Below are 21,429 nucleotides of genomic sequence, written 5' to 3'. Positions count from 1 at the left end.
CACTCCTCTTCTCCCCTCTTCCTTAATAAGACATAGGTAAAAGGTCAATGGTAACATATTCTTTGTTTTTACCTTCTGGTGGCCTATTGGACGTTGCCACAACAACAACACCATTTTGGAACAGGTTTTCAAAAAGCTGCTTGAGAATCATGGCATCAGCAATGTCTGTGACCTATGGAAGATAACACCATCATTGGGTCCCATTTTTTTACTCGTTCTGTAAATAGATTTGCAACTGGTTTTGTAGTAATAAAAAAACAGAAAACTTTTTGAGTAAATGGTTGAAAATTCTAATTACCTTTTGCAGGAGAAAAAGAAAGTATAATTAATAAGCAATGAGAATGTGGCAGTCTTTTCGGACAAATCAGCTCTACTACAGAGCTCCATTGGTTTTTAACAAACTGCTAAACAATTCCACGTTAACTTCCATTCTACAATTACAGGTGGGAAACACAGAAAAAAAACACAGATCTCAACATTTAAAAGGCCTCATTAATTTGAACCAACAAACACACACAAGTATACACAAGCCCCAGAAGTTCAAGAAAAGAAAATACACACCAGCTGCCTTAGATTTCTATTACCTTTCCAGCAAAGGTTCATGGAGGTGACTTTAAATGGTCATGGAACTTTTAGAAAAAAGGACAAGTAGCCAAGTATACATAATTAGCTGCTGTTGAAAATAGAACGATATGACATAGATACTATTGTGCGATTGTTGCACAAAACAATTCAACAGATGGCCCATCACAAAAAATAAGCAATTTCATTGTTCTTTTTAAGTGCCTTCTATTACTGTCCATGAATAATCAAAAAGGCACTGCAGTCAGTTCCAGCACAGTCAGCCTCTTCTAACCTTCACAGACACAAATCATTCTCTCTCCCTCTCAGACACACACACACACACACACACACACACACACACACACACACTTCAATAAATATCAGGACAACAATTAATAATGAAAAGAAACTTTTGTCAGAGAATTTTCACTTTCCTGCTTATTGTTCATGAAATTATAACAGCTGGGCTTAAGACACTAACTTTATTATATGCAAAAAAATGTAAAAATGTAAATGTTCAATAGAGATGGGGAACTGGTATAAATGAAGGTATCAGAGAGAAGCCAACTGAAAGAGGCATAAGAGAAGAGAGTGTCGTTCTCGTACGAAGTAAGTTGCAGCCAGTAACTAACCTGTTTTTACTGCTACTTTTACCCACAACGCCCTCTATATAGTTCTCGAAAAGCCTCTTGTATGAAATTTGGAAATTATGAATTTATACTGTTACAAGTATTTGAGCCTGCCTGCTAGCACTAATAGAGTGAGTATTGGTAGATGCACGTGCAGAGATGCAAAGCAAGCAGTCAATTTTGATATGCAAGTAAGCAGAAAATGTGGATCTTTGAGCACAAACTAAAAAGAGCTACTAAGTAGTAAAATCATTGGTACCAGTCTTGATTAAACCACTGAAACTTGCAGAACAAGCAGACAGAAAGGAGAACAAGAAGAGACACATATCCCCTTTCTGGTTCAGAAACAGTGGCAGATGAACATACAATAAATAATCTAGATCTGCAACACGAAGATACTGACAAGGCATAACCTTTTGGCACATTAGAATGCAAAATATTGATGTGCTAGAGGAAAGCAATAAGGCCTTGGTCGGTGTTTTGATGTTGCAAAATTTGAATCTATTTGCCTACCAAAATAGATTAATTTTTATATAATTAAAAAAGCAAGAGTCACTTTGCATACTTGGGTACCAATTTATATCCTTTTGATCCTGTGTAGCCTTGGAAGGGAAGACAAAAGTGAAAACATTCTCAAAGCTCACATCCTTTTTGTGCCCAGCATTCATTACAAACGGGAACAAAAGAAAAGGATACAAATTACCAATAAGAGGGATCTGCTAATGGAGAGAATGGAGAAATTTCATTAGCGTTTAAGATAAAAGATTTTTATGACCTACAGTTGCTTTCTTTTCACTTAAGTAAAAAAAAAATCTAATAATTTATGTGTACAAGTGCTTCAGGTTCAGTCATCCTTTGATTGGTACAGTTCCTCATAATGAATAGCAAATATAAGCACATATAAGCAGTAATTAGTGCTAGCACAGAAATAAGAGCTTAAGTTTTTTTATTACATGTTTTTAAACTGCTTGCTGGCTTGCAAAGTCTATCTAAAATGTCTTTTTAATCAGACATGAGAGACAGGAAATATTGCATAGCATTTTCAGTTATTTGGAATTTCAGAGAGTAAAGATTCCATCTTTTTTGTTCACAACTGAAAGGCCTAATTCATTATATATGGCCATGACATAAGAGTAAGGCTAAGGACAAAGAGCATTTGTACCCCGGCCTGGGAGGAGCTCAGTTTCCTCCCAGCTTTGCAACTGAAATGACAGGTGGACATACCAATGAAATGAACTCACAGCCATCACTTGTGTCCCTCCTTCTCCATCCTCCCATGGCCAAGATAAAATATCTGCTATTCATTCTTCTAAGAGTCCCATAGCGCAGAGTGGTAAGCTGCAATACTGCAGCCCAAGCTCTGCTCATGACCTGAGTTCGATCCTGGCAGAAACTGGGTTCAGATAACCGGCTCAAGGTTGACTCAGCCTTCCATCCTTCTGAGGTCGGTGAAATGAGTACCCAGGTTCCTGGGGGGTAAAGTGTAGATGACTGGGGAAGGCAATGGCAAACCACTCCATCATCGTGATGCGATGTCCCCCCATAATAACTCAGTGCTTGCACAGGGGACTACCTTTACCTTACCTATTCATTCTTCTATGACTGTATTTATATATCATCTTGCCACCAATGCAGCTTACAATTTAAAACAGTATTAAAAAACAAAAGTAGAAATTTCCTCAGGCCACTAGTGGTCTCCTCTAGATCTGATCTCATGAGCCAACTGGGCTTCTTCTCTCCTGCCTTCCAGGGGGCACATAGGAAAAGCTCCTAGGAAGAAGTGAGGAGCTGTGTCATGTCATTGGCAATCTTCAGGAACTGATGTCATGAATTCTATGACCCTGAGATTCTCCTCTTCTTTTAATTTTTAAAAATACCACATGAATGCTCATGCATTTATTCATTCATCAGCTCTTTTATTAATTTTTTAATAAAAAAATGACTTCAAGGACAAAATAGCTCTGCAGATAGAGGAAGCATTCTTGGCAATATCATGGGTACCAGTAAATCAGTTCTTTGTACAGTGACTGCAGAACTAGGGCTTTTGCTGTACTAAACTTACCTCCAGAGAGGAATAACTTTAAGTTGGAATGAACACAGTAAGAACAGCCCCACTGCTCTAAAATATCAGCCTAAGCAAACTCCTGATTTCATATACACTTTTATACAAACATTAAAAATCAAGTGCTGATGAGACAATCTTTCACATGAACATACTCCTATATAAAACTACATAGCAGTTAACTACAACATGGATCATTAAAATCAGTATTCATTCCAAGGGATTGGAAGGTGACTATTTGTAACTCTGTTTTCAACTAACAGACTTTAAAAACTCCAAATGAGCATACTGAATAAACAACACTGAGCATAAAATTATCAACAGTTCAGATGAGTATGGTGGTAGGGGGAAAGTCCACTAACAGAGCAATCCTAAGGAGAGTTACTCCAACCTAAGACCACTGAAATCAATGGGCTTAGATTGGAGTAACTCTTCTTAGGATTGTACTGTCAGTTGTGCCCAGAGGAGGAATGATGGTGGGCTAGGACAGCAAAAACAGTTGTAGAATAATGGAAGATGAAGAAAGACCACAACTTTACTGAAAATGTACAGTCGAAGAGTATGGCAGTTCCAAGGCAGGGGTAGAGGGGTATGATACCAAGGTATGATGTTGGACACTCCTTCCCTTTTCCTGTCCCCTGGCCACAGCTTTCGGTTCCTGTCCCAGCTGCATGAATGATTTGGATGGTGTTAGACATGTTAACTATCATAAAGTGAAGGCATGCATTAAAAAGTTTTAAAAAATTGAAGGAGTCAGAAAGCAGGCAGGAAAATTTTATTAGTAGGGTGAATATATGTTTGCAGAAAGCCTTTGTCTGCCTTCTCCATGAACTGTTTTTACTAGCTGATCTTAAGGAAGAATGCCTTTTCTTAACGCACTGGATGAAGCTTGTACAACCACTGAGGTGGGAGGAGAGAATGGCAACTTTAAGCTGTAGTCCAGCAGGTGTTTAGCACCACATCCCAAAATGGACAATACACAAATAAGTCAGGCTAGTGAAGTCCCACTTCACTCCTCCCTAAACAATACATTATAGTTACTACGTGAGTTTCTGGTTTAATTTCATTTTGCAAAAAATTTGCAACTGCTTGAACCAATATTTAACAACAGTTGTGGATGTGGGAGAGATAGCTAGTGGGGAACCAAAAGGCCGAAGATAGCTAGGAAGATACAGCAAATGACCTAATTGTGGCCATGACCAAACAGTACAAGCCTCATGATTAGATGTCCAACTCACAGGGCACAGGGTTTTATTGTCAGTTCTGGCTCCACACAGCTTCAATATATTCCCCAAGTTCTGCACACACGGTCAAAATATCTTGGTTCAGTCTTCAAACTGCTTCCCACACTCTTTTGAGTTCTGCATGATGGAAGGGTGCATCTATTGAAGAACTGACCCCCCCAAATATTCTGAATTTTTTCTCCCTGCATATATTAACAGCAAAGTTAAAAAGCAGCTTTTTTGAACTGCAGTGTGTTTTCTTTGGTGTAAGCCTTGGCCCTCTCTTTTGCCCTCCCCTTAATCCCCCTGCATCTTGATTGGTTGAACAGCAATGTCTAACTACACCCTTCCACCCCTTCTTCTCCCACCACTCTCAGCCCTCATCCTTTAAAAAAATAAAATGTTGTCATTGTTATGGGTTGTATGTGCATGCTAACCTCGGCAATATGAAGTAAATCGTCTTCTACCTAACACAAGTTATTTAGGATGACATTTTGTCTCTGCACAAACTGTATTTTTAGTTTTTTAAATTAAAAACAACAACACTGCACCATTGCGATGTTGTTAAAATTTTGTTTCAAATCTCACTTAATATCTTAAACTTTCCCTCCAGAACACTTCAATCAACACAGAAATTTTGTTAAATTTAGAGCTCAAATAACACCATCCAATCATTGACAGGCAAGTACAGGGTGACGTAGTGGTTAACCACAATCCCCATTAATGTCCAAATGTTACAACACTGTAATGGATGCACAAACAGACAAACAAATGAACAAAACTCACACTGACAAAACTGCTTACGTCTTGTTCCCATAGAAAGCCCACAGTGGAAATGGGGCCTTTTTCTAAGTGTAGTACAGTTTCTGACACCATTTTGTTCACATATCATTTTTAAAAAATTATTTTATTAAAGTAGAAAATAGCATTCGACTGTAAAAGAATATCAAAAGCAGACTATATAACAGAAAGTAACATTAACCAGAAAACATCATAGCAAAACAAAATATGTAACCAAGTATTAAAAATACATAATAATATAACAAAAAATAACATTAAAGAATAAACATAAAATCAGAAATAGAATGTATAGCAGATTGTTAAAACTACATAACATTTCTCCTCTCCATCCCTTCAATTATTTATGTTAAAATACATTATACTTGCCATTTTATATTCAGCATATTAAAAAAACTTCTCTTTCAACCACATAATCAAAAAAGACTTTCCATTTTTCTTGAAATTCTGAAATTGGTCTATTATGCATTTAAGAAGTCAATTTAGCCATTGTCACGTAAACATACACCACTTTGGTTTGACTCCCTTAAGTGCAGAATTACAGAAGGCCAAGTGGATCTGATCCTTTTGGGCCAAATACCTAGAAAACCTGCTGTGAGTGAACACATGGAAAAATCTATAATGTACTCCTCACAGGCAGGCACATACCCAAGCTACACACATTTGTTCATGTATCACTTCTTGCCTCTATAGTCCTCAACACCCAATATGGAACTCCCAACTAGAATAACTGTATTGTGTTGTTTTCCAGATCTAAGAGAAGTTGTTTCTGATTAACCTTTGTTGTTTTGCTGGTATTCTTGATATTCTTTGCACTCCCTGCTACATTCATTCATGATATCAACTGTTTTACTTTTAGTTGCCTCTCTCTCATATCTAATCCTCCCACCCATCTGCAAATTAGCTAGGAGAACCCGAAATTGATTAGTAAAATTAACCTTTTCAAAAAAATTTTTGCAAAGTCTCTGCACTCAGTTGTGTCTGAGATGCAAGAATCATCATCTGGTCCATAGATCTCTTCCTAGTAGTAGCATTCTGCTTTAATAATTCATCAAAAGCCAAATATGACTGCTCTTGCTCAGCTGTTATTGCCACCCTCCTTGAAGAATAAGATACAGGACACCTTTCCTGTCACTTCAGAGCTATCCTAGTTACTTTATTAAGAGATCAGTCAATTTGAAGAATTATTTTCCACAGGCACAAGGCTATGAAGAAACTTGATAGAAATATCATCTAGTCTTCTTTCAGATCCTCTCTAGCAGTTATACATGCCAAAGAAATGCCACTGGTGCTGTTCTTCAAATACCTTTTATCAGCACAGAAAATGGAAGTAGGGAGACACTTTAGTCCAACGGACAGTGTTTGAACTCTGACCTAGGGTCTGACTCTCTGAACCCTTGGCGATTCACACCGTCATATCTGAAGTCCTGATCTGCAAAAGCTAGTAACTGTGACAAAGGGCACGGAGCTGCTGTGAGAATAAAAGACTATAGTAGTATCTGATCAGAAAATCTATTTTGGTCGGTAGTTTGGCATACATAAAAATTTTAGCCCAGGAAATACATACACTGAGGTTCAGTGGTCTGCTAATAATTCCCTTTCAAGCAGTTATGTTTTTGTAATTTCCATGTTCCTTATCTCCATTGAGAAGGCTATTGTTGCAGTACCTCAGACTAGAAGCAACCATCACCATCTACTCATCTATCATCCAACCAGCTACCCCTTCAAAATCATATCTCTCCGTACTTCAGCATGATGACAGTCATCCAAATACATTTCCAGAGTTCACACTTACCTCAGTTACTCATTAAACAGTATCCAAGGCCTTAGAGTCAATGTATACTACATACACTACATCTCCATAGTCTACTATGCCAGATTCCTATCAAAGGAATAAATTAGGCTGGACTGGTATAATTTGTTTTTGGCTAACTCATGCTATTTATCATAATCCTATTCTCTACTGGTCATTTACAAATGGTCTATAGCTCAGGAGATGGATATGGTGGAGACACAATGGGATTACAAGTATTTTAATGATGAACTCCTCAACAGATTTATCACCTGTCAGGAAACAAACACATTTGATTGCCTTGTGCCACCTTGATTACTCTTAACCCAGCTGTGAATTTACACATGCCAAAGTGAAAAAAATACTGGTATATTGCAAATGGGAAGTGGCAATATTCCATACAGTAATGTCTACACTCAGGAAAGATAGCTCTGATCCTGGGCTTCTTAAACAATAAAACTGGAATAAATGTACAAAGTCTCTTGTCAAAAGCAAGTTCCAGAGTTGTCAAAAGGAAGTCCCCGAGTTGCAGATAAACAATCTTATTTTAAGTCTTAAAGCATGAAAAGGTCATCAAAGAAGACCAAAGTCACCAAGACTCTGCTGAATAAAGCAGTGTATTGAATACAGCTGTGGAGAAATTCAGGAATGCATCCACAGCTTCATTTCGTTGCTTTGTCTTTTTCCAGATACAGCCCTCCACATAATTTAAATGGGTGTGGTGGTGACCAGAAAACTGCACCATTACTGCCTGTGCCATTCAGGCCATCCTGAGGATCAGTACGCTGATCAGCACAGATTTTTCTCTTTCTCAACATAATGCAGGCCAACATATGGTTCCCAATCCTGCATGCGTCTCATAAGGCTAACATGTAGTAGGGACATTTTCAGGGAAGAATCGCCAGCAGGAAGTGAGAGGACTTATCAGCCCACTGATTCCCCCTACAAAGACACATACACACACCCGAACACCAGATCATTTTTAACCCATTCTTTCTTTTGTTGAGCTGATTTCTGGTCTAAAAGCCCACAGAAGGGGGGAAACAGCCTGGGATGGCATCTGAGAACTGGTTGACATGAGAAAGGGTAGGCAACTCTCTTACAACTAGTTCACCTCTGTCCTCACATTCACATTCCTCTCAGAAAACATGGATTTGGAAACAACTGCTGAAATAATATGTAATTTTATGTAATTCTACCTATAGAGTAGTCTACTCAGCAGTTGTGCAATTTCTCCCCTACACTCTCCAAACCAGGCACATAAATCTGAGTCCACAGTCTTGAACTGGGTATATCTGGGAAGAGGATGCTGTGGCTATAAACCATAAATTTGGAAATTCTTCCCATACTACAAATCCTGCTCTAGGTCAGGTCAATAAACAGCTGCTAGGTTAGGGAAATACACAGCTGTCACACTTCCATGAGACATCCCAGACTTCCAAACATGTTCAGTTACAAGGGCAGAGAGAAGATTGTCTTACTGCATGGTGTCTTGGTAATTCATATCAGTCAAAAATTCCAAGTGGTTTCTTAGGACATATTTTGAAATACACTGATATTTTCCAGGAAAAGAAGATGAATGTGCATTTCTTACCTGAAATTCATCAAAACACAGGAGACAAGCCTCATCAGTTATTTCAGCAGCTATAGGGGCTATTGGATCATATGATTTAGCCATTAACCCAGGTTTTCTCTTTGGTAAACTCTGCTTAAGGCGATGTATTCCTGAAATGAACACAATGCACACACAAACTCAGTAAATGTACTACAATGCCTCAATAAAAATAAACATTAGGTTTACATCCCCAGAAACTCCACCACATTTAAATTAAAAGCATGCGAGCTAAAGGGACCATTCTTCTGTATTATGAACAAAAACAGTTGTCAGGTCCAGTGTATATCTAAACTGTACTGACACCATTTTCTAATGCTTCTAGTGTCTAAGTGCTTTCTTCCCAGGTGCACCAGTTCCCAGGCACCATTCCCACCGGAGGAGACTGTTTTGTCTAACACCGTTCCACCAAGCATTGGCCTTGAAGGAGAGCAGCTTCCCAGGACTGGGAGATGTTGTTTTGAGAACTGTGGGGGGAGGCTAGTCCAGATGGGTATCGTTACTCTGTACCTCATGCTTTGCCCTTCATTGGTAACAATGATCATGTACCATCCTGAGTCTCCTATTCAGGACAGTGGACTATAATGGACCTTTTCTGCAGTAAAGTTTCCTTATTCAAACAATGGACTTGTGTTTGCTTCTAAAGGGAACCCTGTAGTGAGAGCCTTATCTAGCCACAGTCTGACATTTTGTTACCAATCATGCCTGAGTCGGGCCCAGCGGAATCCAAGGTAGTCCCGGACAGGGATCCTTTGTTTGATCCGTATGTGTCCCCCGACAGTCAAACAGCGCAACCCCAAGAATCTCAGGTGCCAGCCGGGGCTGGTGCTTCGACGTCTACACCGCCTCTCATCGACCTCAGCAGTGAGGGGACAAGGCCGACGGCTACAGCTCTTCCCTTGCTCTCGCTACCCACCCCGTCGGAGTGGGGAGCCCGACCCCGAGAAACGCGGGAGCGCCGGGCCGGAGGGCTACATCCAAGAGTTTCGATGGACGGGCGCCGAAGCCTAGAGACGGTCCCTGAGCTGAACAGCAGCCAACCGTGGCTATTTTGGAACCGGACGACCGAACGGACGGACGGGAACACATCTCACCGCGGCGCCCTGAGTTGGGATTATTCGGAACTTGCCCCGTGGAAAGAGCCAACGGAAGTTCCTGAACAAAGCTGGGTGCAAATGCAAAGTCGTACCCATGCTGTAGATTCCGGCATCTCGGCAGTGACGGGCCTAGCCAAAGGAATTCTAGCAGCGAGATCGCGAGTCAATCAAGGAGATCCTCCGCCTTGGGGGCCGTTTTCCCCGGTGAGTACAACTGAGGGAGGTTCCGTGATGGGGCAACCGGGTCCTAGCCGAATGCAACAGTTGGAAGCTAGGCTGATCGATATGGAGGAAAGTTTGGCTCATGCCATTCATCTAATCTCAGCAATGGGGGCAGGAGAGAGAATCTCACCTGAAGAAATGGCGATACAAATTGCCACCCTCCAAAGTGTCATGTCCTATCCAGTGGAGGACGACCCGCAGCAGCCGCTACCTTCGGGAGAGGAGGAATCCTACCCTGAAGAACCGGGAGAATCGCCCGCGGAACGCCCTAGACTAGACGAAACTCCGCCGAGCGGGGATACTCCAGCTGAGGTACCCGGAGAGACTCCGACGGAACCCCCTAAATCGGACGGGAATCCGTCTCCCGAGGAGACTCCAGCGGATAAGCCTAGAGAAGGGGAAGAAGGGCCAACCCGTCCAACCGAGACGACAGTGATACACCCTCCCGCTTCTCCAACACCAGTTCGGCCGGGTCAGACGGAAGAACTCCCGGCCCCTTCTGGGGAGGAATTGCCGCAACGACCGCTAGAAGTGGTTCCTATTCAGCAAACCCCGAGGGAAGGTCTACCGGCGCCACAAGACCAGCCTGTGCGTCCCAGAGACACGACGCCGGGAGGGGCAAGCCCGCGCGGCCCACCACCCATCAAGCCTTCGCCGCTGCGGCCCCTTCCGCTTCGACCGCAACTAACCCCGTTGCAGCAACCGATACGTTTGCCACTGGAGCAGCCCGTAAGACCACCTCCGAACCAACCGGTGGGGCCTACACCACTACGACCCCACCAACCCACCCCTCAGCGGCCGATCATTACTCCGCCGCACCGACCACCTCCACCTCAACCGCTATTGCCAGCACCTCCGGTTCTACCACCTCCAGCCCGACCAAGATTGCAACCGCCTGCCCGACCACGGCTGCAGCCACCGGCCCAGCCGAGGGCACCACCGCCGGCCCAGTCGAGGGCACCAGCGCCAGCGCAGCCGAGGCCGCCACCCCAGGCTCAGCCGGTGATACCGCCGCCAGCGCAACCAGCACCGCTACCACAACCGGGTCCCCCCGTACCTCAAGTGCCATTGATGCTTCCGACAGACTTCTACCCAGCACCGGCCCCGCGGCAAGACCTCCCGATGGGCTGGGTAAAACTGGAAGCTACTTTTGATGGAGACCCCTCCAAATTGGGATTTTTCCTAGTGCAAGTCGTGCAATTCTTCAACCGGTGGGGACACCTCTTCGGCAGCGAGGCCAGTCAAATTGAACATCTTGGCTCCCGCTTACAAGGCAAGGCAGCGGACTGGTATGTAGGACTATACAATATCGGGGCCCCGGAACTCGATACTCTCCAGGGGTTGGTGGATGCTATTCGAGCGCAATATGAAGACCCCTTAGAGGAAACCAGGGCCCGAACAGAATTGCAAGCCATTAAACAGGGCAGCATGTCGGCGAGAGACTATATTACGAAATTCCGACAATTGGCTGCCAAATGCCCTAGGTGTGAGGAATCCACCAAAATCATTCTGTTCAAGCAAGGGCTAAACCCGAGACTCCTGGACAGAGCCCTTATGCAGGACAATCCCCCTACGTTGTTAGGTTGGATCCAACTTGCATGTGAAGTTGAAAATCGCATTTTGGAAGTCCGTTTGGTTGAACAACAACAACAAACGGGACAAAGAAGACCCTTGACTCTACAGAAGGGAGGACGGGGAGCGGGGTATGCCACCCGTGGAGCGAGAGATGCTAGATGGCAACAAGGGCTGTGTTTGCAATGCGGACAAGCCGGTCACTTTGCAGCTCAATGCCCCTACCGGCCCATGCAAAGACCTCCACTTCAACTATGGCGTCCAACCCTTGCCCCATTTCCTACTCTCCAACGCCCGGTTCCCGCGCCACGCGCGAACAGAGGCCGCGGCGCTTCCCAAAGGCCCGCCTCAGAGAGAGGACTGGAAGCGGAAGAAGTTATGGAATACGACCCCGCTTCCCCAAACGCAGAAGTCAATCCAGAAAGCCCCCAGTCGGGAAACGAAATGGATCTGTCGTAAAAGGGCCCAAACGACAGATCCACCCCAAGCCCGTCCCTGCACGGAACCGGCCACCTGGGTCCATCTTATTCATGCCAGTGACTCTAATCAACCCAGAGAGAAAAATGCACATCCGAGTGCAAGCCCTTATTGACTCGGGCTGTTCGAGAGACATCATCGCCCCAGCTCTAGTCAATGGACTAGTTTTACCAACTAAGGAATTACAAAATCCAGTAATTTTTGAACAAATGGATGGCACCAATATGAACCCTGTTACTACTGAAACCATCCCAGTGATCACAGGCATGGGGCAACATTGGGAAAAGAGATCCTTTGTTATCAGCTCCACTGCCAAATACCCGTTAATTCTAGGCAGCAAGTGGCTATGTGATCACAATCCCTACATAGACTGGGCCCAAGGATGCATCACTTTCAGCCATGCCAACTGCAAAAGTCACCGTTGGAACCAAAACTGGGGCAATGATCCAACTCACACTGAAAAGGCCCTTCTCACTCAAGAAGAAATCAACCAAATACCCGAACCGTATTGGCCTTTTCTAAACGCCTTTTCCGAGGAGGAAGCAGATACTCTACCCCCGCACCGACGAACGGACTGTGCGGTGGAAATTTTACCTGGAGCCTCACTGCCCAAAGGTCGACTCTATCCCATGAGTCTCCATGAACGAGAGGAGCTCCGGAAATTCATCGACACCAACCTCCAACGAGGGTTCATCCGACCAGCCAACAGCCCCCACGTCGCTCCGGTCCTCTTTGTGAAGAAGAAGGATGGGGGACTACGACTGTGTACGGACTTTAGAGGACTTAATGCAGTGTCCACCAACAACGCCTATCCTATACCGCTCATCCGAGACCTTCTCAACGTCGTGGCCCAAGGTAAGATCTTTACAAAATTAGACTTAAAAGATGCTTACTTCCACGTCCGTATCAAGGCAGGGGATGAGTGGAAAACCGCGTTTAATACGCCCCTCGGACAATATGAATACCTAGTTATGCCTTTTGGATTGACGGGAGCCCCGTCTGTGTTTATGTCCATAATAAACGAAGTTCTACACGAATTTCTGTACAAAGGGGTGGTGGTGTACCTTGATGATGTCTTAATTTATTCGGACACAGAGGAAGAGCATATTCAAATGGTACAAAAGGTCCTGGCCACCTTGATGAAAAATAAACTGCCCATCAAGTTGTCTAAATGTGAATTCCATAAGACCGAACTCACTTACCTTGGTTATTGCATCTCCCAAGAGGGTTTAAAAATGGATCCAACCAAAATACAAGCGATTCAAGAGTGGCAAACACCCACAACCCGTAAGGAACTACAATCCTTCCTGGGTTTTGCTAACTTCTATAGAGACTTTATAGCAAATTTCGCCCAAATCACGCTCCCCTTAACAGAATTGTTGAAAACAAAAGATAAAGGGGACCAAGCGAAAAAACCCTCCTCCAAACTTCAATGGACCTCCGATTGCCAGACTGCTTTCGAATGCCTGAAAAAGCAATTTGTAACGGAACCCATCCTCTCCCACCCCAACGAACAGTCCCCTTTCATAGTGCAAGTCGACGCCAGCGATACGGCAATAGGGGGGGTTTTACTGCAGAAAGGGGAGGATGGGAAGTTGCGGCCTTGTGCGTTCTTGTCTAGAAAATTTTCGGAGGCGGAAAGGAATTGGAATGTGTGGGAGAAGGAGGCTTTTGCAGTAAAAGCAGCTCTCACTAATTGGAGACACTGGCTGGAGGGAGCGCGATACCCCTTCGAGGTCTGGACAGATCATAAAAATCTGGAGGCCCTCCGGAGCCCACGCAGACTGAATGCCAAGCAATTGCGTTGGGCGGAATTCTTTTCCAAATTCAACTTCACTTTAAATTATCTCCCGGGCAAAACTAACTTTCTGGCGGACGCCCTATCGCGCATGCCCCAACACAGAAGCAAACGGGAGGAGACTGTCGACACGGTCTTCTCACCTACGCAACTGGGAGGCGTGGTGACTACTCGCAGTCGAGCCAAGCAGCCCCTCCCGGCCAACCAGGAGTGGAAATCGAAACTTAAAACTGAGGTGGAAAAGGAGGGGGATAAAGCTCCGCGAAACAAACTGGTCCAATCCCCACAGGGGGATTGGCTAGCTGGGAGCAAGTTTTATGTCCCAGACAGCCTCAGGCTGGAGGTCTTGCAACGCTGTCATGATGCTCCCACTGCTGGTCATTATGGGTATCTGAAAACATTACATCTAATCCAAAGGCAATTCTGGTGGCCGGGCATGCGCAAAGACATTTCCCAATATGTTAGTTCCTGCCCCGTTTGCCTCAGCGCCAAAACCAGAAAAGGAAAACCTCCGGGTCTCCTACAACCATTGGAAACACCCAACAGACCTTGGGAAATAATATCTATGGACTTTATCACTGATCTACCTCTTTCAAAAGGACATAATTGCATTTTAGTCGTGGTAGATCTGTTCTCCAAACAAGCTCATTTTATTCCATGTACTGCTATCCCCACCGCTCGAAAACTAGCAGATTTATTTGTAAAACACATCGTAAAATTACATTCTTTTCCGTCCAAGGTGATTTCGGATCGCGGCAGACAGTTCGTTGCCAACTTCTGGCGGGAGCTTTTGAGAATGTTGAACATTGAGCAAGGCATCAGCTCAAGCCACCACCCACAAACCGACGGACAATCCGAAAAAACAAACCAGATACTAGAACAGTTTCTTCGGTGCTACATTAATTTCCAACAAGATAATTGGGTGGACCTTCTCCCTCTGGCCGAATTTTCATATAACAACAGTGTACACGCTTCAACTGGAGAGGCCCCTTTCAAAATTGTCTATGGAGCTCACTTCAATCCCTTCCCGTTGGACGCTCCCCCTCTCCATTCCTCTAATTTGCCAGATGTATCTTCGTGGTGGGGGGAGGCGGCGCAACAGTGGACTCTTATTAAGAAACATCTTGAAAAAGCCAAACTGGATTACAAAAAATACGCAGATCGCCATCGTGTGGCCGAATGGGATTTACAACCTGGAGATCATGTGTATATTTCCACAAAGAACCTGAAACTAGCTCAGACAAGCCGCAAACTCGCTCTAAAATTCCTGGGACCTTTCCCTGTGCGCAAAGTAATAAATAAAGTGACTGTTGCTGTAACTTTGCCCAAGAACTTGCACCATGTTCATGATACGTTCCATGTCAGTCTTTTAAAGAGAGCTCCCACCGATGACAAATGGCACATCAAAGCTCCACCCATTCCAACTTTAATTGACGACCAAATACACTATGAGGTACAACAAATTTTGGACTCTAAACTCAAACGAAATCAGCTTTTTTACCTCATTAGATGGAAGGACTTTGATTCTGGTTACGATGAGTGGGTGAATTCTGTACATGTTCATGCTCCTAGATTAACCAAAGCTTTTCATACTCGCTACCCATATAAACCAGGGGGGGATCTGTTTTAAGGGGGGCAGAATGTCAGGTCCAGTGTATATCTAAACTGTACTGACACCATTTTCTAATGCTTCTAGTGTCTAAGTGCTTTCTTCCCAGGTGCACCAGTTCCCAGGCACCATTCCCACCGGAGGAGACTGTTTTGTCTAACACCGTTCCACCAAGCATTGGCCTTGAAGGAGAGCAGCTTCCCAGGACTGGGAGATGTTGTTTTGAGAACTGTGGGGGGAGGCTAGTCCAGATGGGTATCGTTACTCTGTACCTCATGCTTTGCCCTTCATTGGTAACAATGATCATGTACCATCCTGAGTCTCCTATTCAGGACAGTGGACTATAATGGACCTTTTCTGCAGTAAAGTTTCCTTATTCAAACAATGGACTTGTGTTTGCTTCTAAAGGGAACCCTGTAGTGAGAGCCTTATCTAGCCACAGTCTGACAACAGTAACATTAAGCACCCTTCATTAAATGTCCTCACCAAAGGTATAGGATCCTCTTTTCCAACAGATTTCTGCTACTTTGGGGTGTTTATTTCATACCATGGCATAAGCCCATGTAACGGTTGTTCTTCCAATTTTTCCTTCTTTCTAGTTTTAGGGTGAAAATTACCAAAACAACATGGTTCCTATTAGCTTAAAGGCTTCCTGCATAATCTACAAAAAAGGGAGTACTTCTGTGTTGAAGATGAACCAGCTTGTGATTGGGTGGGAGATGAGGATGAATACAACAGCAAAAATATTTGAAAATACTAGTAAAATAAACCTTTTTAAAGTTCACAGTAAGGTGTGGTCATACAGAAAGGAAAGAGGTGCTGTTCTTACGAATTACAACCCAGAAAATATTCAAATACAGCCTGACAACTGAAAACGAGCACAAGTATTGTAAAAGGAAGGCTGGTTTGGGGGGAAAGAAACCTTGCTGCAAAGCTTGCAGACAGGAAGAGCAGACAGGAAAGGCAGGAGTAAGGGGTGGAGACACAGAGTCAGAAATGAAGGACTGTGGAAGCTTTGGTGGATGGGATAGGGATGTCAGAGGAGGTAGGATAATGAACAGATTGGAGGGCCCCAGGATTCACAGTATTTGACTAGATGCAGGGGCCTTGAGGAAGAAGGGATGCACATAGCCAAAAATTGAGAGAAAGGAAAGATGAGGTAGTTAAAGGGGGAAAGAAGGGGGAAAGGTGGCCAAGGAGGCAGGGAAGCTGTAAGAAAACCTCAGATTAGGACAAGAGACAATTGGAACTATGCATTAATGAGATGGGAGGCAAAGGAAGCCTGTGTAGAAAAGGAGAGGCCCCAAACTTTGTTTTTATTCAGGTCAAATCTTCAGATGAAGAGTTTGAGGTAAGTGTGCTATGAATAAAAACAAACAACTTGCTCCGCTTAGCACATCACATACTACACAAAAGGTTCCTATAATTGCAGAGGAAGAGGTTTAGTAACTAGCAGCTGTTTATACCTGCCGTAACACACACCTTCCATCACTGACCAAGGACTAGCTTAAGGCCTTCCTTTAGCTGACATTCTCCCTTTATTTGAGATTGCAAACATTAGTACACTAGTGGCCAAAATTGTGGAAACCTTTTGGAAAAAGTGTATTTTTGAGGTTTGATGGCTCATAACACCACTTTTTATTTTAGTAATACCATAAAATTATATATCAATGGAAAGATAATTTAATCAAGAATGTAATGCAATAACTTATATGAAGGAATTTTTTTTAGAATAGTAGTTATAAAGAAGAAAATGGAAACCCATAGAAAAAATGAATTATACAACAATTCTCACCATGTCAGTTAATACTTAGTTAGGTAACCTTTTGCTTTAATTACGGCCTTACGATACCTTCCCATGGAGTGAACCAAGTTTTTTAGTTCTTCAGCTGTTATAATGTGAAACCACGATTGAGTTATTGCTTCTATTAATTGCGGTTTATTGCTGGGTTGCTTCTCACTAACCAGTTTCTTTAGTCGGCTCCATACATTTTCTATGGGGTTAAGGTCTGGGCTATTCCCAGGCCATTCCCACTGTGGAATATGATTATCTTGAAACCACTTTTTGCACACAGCAGCAAAACGACATGAAACTGAATCTTGTTGAAATATAAATGCTTCATTATCTTGGAAAAGATCACGTGTGGAAGGCTTCAGTTTGGGCTCAAGTATTTCATTTACATATTTTTGGGCATTTATATTGCCATTTATCATGCAAATTCTGCCCACACCTTTTGATGTCATACAACCCCATATCATAACACTAACTGGGTGCTTCACGGTAGGTGTAATGCAATCAGGATGCAAATCTTCTCTGATTCTTCTTCTCACGTATTTTATGCCATCACTACCAAACAGGGAGATTTTGGTCTCATCACTCCAAATAACACTGTCCCATTGTTCTGCTGTCCAGTTAACATGGGTTTTAGCCCAGTTTAATCTTTTCAACCTTTGTTTGAGAGATAACAATGTTTTTTTTTCATGGAATTCTAGCATTAAGACCAAATTCCTCCAGTCTGCGCCGAACAGTCCTTGCACTCAACTTCACATTGAATCACACCATTTCATTCTGTATACACCCCGATGATTTTCTTCGGTCACCTAGGCTCAGTCTCTCAATTCTTCTATCATCCCTTGCTTGTGTGCACCTTTTCCTATCTTTACCAATCTGGTTTTGTAGTGACTGAGTTGCCTTATACCTCTTCAAAAATTTAGAAATGCCACCTTTGGTTAAGTTTCCACCAATTTTTCTTCTAATTTCTTCATAACTGTAGCCTTGCTCACTTACTAGTACTATTTTACATCGCTTTCTGGGTGATCAGTCAACTCTTTGTGCCATTTCTTTAATTTTATTACGCTTTACAAGCTCACTAAATGAAGGAAAGCTACTTCATATCAACCTAAGCAAGTTGTGCTTCCTTTTCCTGGTTATTTGGCTATAACGTTTGATAGAATACAGATAACTGAACAAACTTTGTTGCATTACATTCTTGATTAAATTATCTTTCCATTGATATATAATTTTATGGTATTACTCCAAAAAAAAGTGGTGTTATAAGCCATCAAACCTCAAAGATGCACTTTTTCCAAAAGGTTTCCACAATTTTGGCCACTAGTGCATAACTAATGACAGCTAGTATAACTAATGGCAGCTAGCAGAATATGAATATTCTTTGCCATCACAGAACTTCTGTCAGTAGCTGCTGTAGCACAGTTGTTAAGTGGCCAGGTTGGGAGTCAGCACTCTGCTGGTTCAAATCCCACTACTGCCATGAACTCAGTACATGGCCCTGAGTAAACCACTCCTATTAGCCTAGCTCCCCAGATGTATTGTGGTTATAATAATAACATTGTTTTTGTTTACCACTGAGAGTCTCTCTACACAAGACCTCTTACATGAGGACGCTCAAGTGAAGGGAGATGCAATTTTAGCTGGGAAGCTGTGTTTTAAAAGACAGATCAGACGGCTCTGTCAATTTCCCCTCTCTACAGAGTAAGCAAAGACTCACAGAAGGGGAGGTGAAACTGACAGAGCCTTCCAGAAGGGAAGAGGAAATAAACAAAACCCCTGAGGAGTCATCTTTTCTGGCTCTGTAGAGAGGGGAAATTGACAGAGCTTTCCTATCTGTTTTTTAAAACTTGGCTTCCCAGCTAACATTGCATCTCCCTTCACTTGAGCATCCTTGTATAAGAAGTACCATGTAGAGAAACTCTAAGTGGAGCACTAATCTGTCGAAGAGTGGTATATTAGTGCAGTTAGTAGTAGCAGTAGCAGCAGCAGCAGCAGCTTTATAACCAGCCACAAGTCCATGAAGTGAAGAGAATGTCCATGCATAATTTAATCTCCTTTCCCACCTAGCTTTAAAAAACCCCACAGCATCTCCAAAAAACCTAGTTTCGTTGTTACTTCATCCTCCTACAACTACAGTAAAAAGGTGCAGCACCCACTTTCCAGACAAAGCAAGGCAAAAGCAAATGTGGCAATAATCAGAAACCTGGTCCGCTGCCTATGCTATCACAGAGCAAGTGAAGCTTGCATACTTCCTAAGCAGTCTGAAGGAAGGAGCACTTGAGACAGCTCAGTGAAAGGTTACACGTTCCCAACAAACAGCCTATTAACAAACCGTTTCCTCTCAGCTTTTTGATCACAGCTCTCCCACCTGTGCCAGTAGAATAATTCAAGAATAGAAAGTGGACAGATGAGAGAGACTGACTTAATTAAGACCATGGAGCATTATATCCATACAACACTGCAATATACTGGAGATTTTAAAACTTACTTTTATGCACATCTAACATGAAGCCATGAAAATGGACTCTCTTTTTTCTCTCTACTTGTATATGAGAATAAAATATGTCCATCACCATTGTCTTTCCCGTGCCTTCAAATAAAAACACACATACCCAACAGGTTGTTAATTTAAAACACTATGTACTGATTACAGTAATGACTGTTCATTAGCATTGAGCTAATGAAATCATAATTGTGATCTGAACAGTACAAAATCATTATCTTTGGAAAGCAAGACTTCCGATTACATGGATAGGAAAGTTTGCATTATCAGAACTGGAGCCTGCACCTCGTATATTATCAAATATAGCTGAGGCTTCCAACTGAAATAGTCGTCACGGTTAACAAGTGGTGGATATTTCTTCTTTTTCTTCTAAAAAACACACTGACCATAAAAACACTCTGCTGGATAAGATCTTTTTAAAAATCCACCCAGTCCGGCACCCTGTTCCTTACAGGAGCAGCCCTGCCACTTCTGGGGCAGCCCTCCTCCCTCACAGCCCTCCTCCCTACATTCACTCCAGCCCTCGGTGTTCGTAACCAGACTTCCCTTTGAAGCAGGAGGTTCCTTTGTAATCTGTGTCCCAGAAATGAAACAACTTTGATATGGATCAATTCAATGGTCTTTGATATCTGTCAATACTTATATTTACCTTGCAACAGGACACAAATCAGTTAAGAAAGGAACCATCTATTTAGCCATATTGTTATTGGCAATTTTTTAAATCTGAAATTATACCAATTTATTAGGTTCAGAGGAAATTTGTAAACATTAAGCTAGAAAACCATTTAGATACACATTGGTTAAACGCTTTGGTGAAACATTTCCAACTTACCAACATCTCCATAGACATAAAGGCCTTTTGAAGGTTTGTGTCTTGTAAACCACTACAAATTAAGAAAAAAATTTAAATTACATCCATGTTAAAAAAAAGAAATAAAAAATATGCATTCATTACAGAGGAAGTACTAGCACAGCTTCATCAGCTAAGTCAAGCCACTATGTAAAAGTCAGAACCTAGTGTGCAATTTAATATTGTTTCAGTGAATAAAATACAAAATAAGGGAAACCTGGAATGATAAATTATGTATGTAAACACAATATCTACATATGATTTAAGAAACACTAGAGAGTCAGTCCCTATTATCATGTTCAGCATTACAGAAGTCAAATGTGCTGTTCATGAAATAAAAAAGTAGAAGCAGGGGACCTTCAAGGACTTTCATTTTCCTTCCCTCCACTATTTCCTCTTTCCCTTTCCTGAAAGCCCCCATAGGCTCTCCCCTTTTCCTGCTTCCTTCCTTCCTTCCCACTCACCCACCTACCAACCAATGTACCTTTATTTGCCCCTTGTGTTCAGCTTTTCCTCCTCCCCCCAGGAAAAGTCTGTCCAGTTGCACAGTTCCAGCCACAAGGCTGGGCCAAGTTGTGTCACACCAAGCAGGCCAGAACCAGTTGCATGGTGAGGAACCTACAAGGAAATGTGTGAGGTATCTCACTTCTCGCAGTATCCCCCTTTCCTCCCTTTCCCCCCATATCTTCAACTTTCTGTTTTCTTCCCTCCTCCCACCCACCCACCAACCAACCAACCTACCTTTTATCTGCCCCCATTTTCAGCTATATTTATTAATTATTTACTTCATATATATACCCTGCCTTTATCTACAATGGGGAACCGTAGC

The 21,429-nt window shown here is 42.8% G+C and overlaps 1 protein-coding gene across 2 annotated transcripts in view; it reads right to left on the bottom strand.

Annotated features, from left to right (window-relative positions):
• The window catches only part of AFG1L (AFG1 like ATPase), a 127,059-nt gene that overhangs the window by 90,769 nt on the left and 14,861 nt on the right, over positions 1–21,429 (bottom strand). The window contains exons 3-6 of one of the 2 annotated variants that reach the window (XM_054982702.1): positions 20,583–20,634; positions 19,736–19,837; positions 8,663–8,793; positions 73–172 (exon numbers count right to left, since the gene is read on the bottom strand). In XM_054982702.1, coding sequence (XP_054838677.1) covers positions 73–172; positions 8,663–8,793; positions 19,736–19,837; positions 20,583–20,634 — 385 coding nt within the window. The remainder of the gene's footprint in view (positions 1–72; positions 173–8,662; positions 8,794–19,735; positions 19,838–20,582; positions 20,635–21,429) is intronic. The other variant, XM_054982711.1, reaches the window with a different exon arrangement.

This window comes from Eublepharis macularius, chromosome 1, assembly GCF_028583425.1.
Source record: "Eublepharis macularius isolate TG4126 chromosome 1, MPM_Emac_v1.0, whole genome shotgun sequence".
Taxonomy (NCBI): Eukaryota; Metazoa; Chordata; class Lepidosauria; order Squamata; family Eublepharidae; genus Eublepharis; species Eublepharis macularius.
This window is presented reverse-complemented; position numbering and strand designations above follow the sequence as displayed.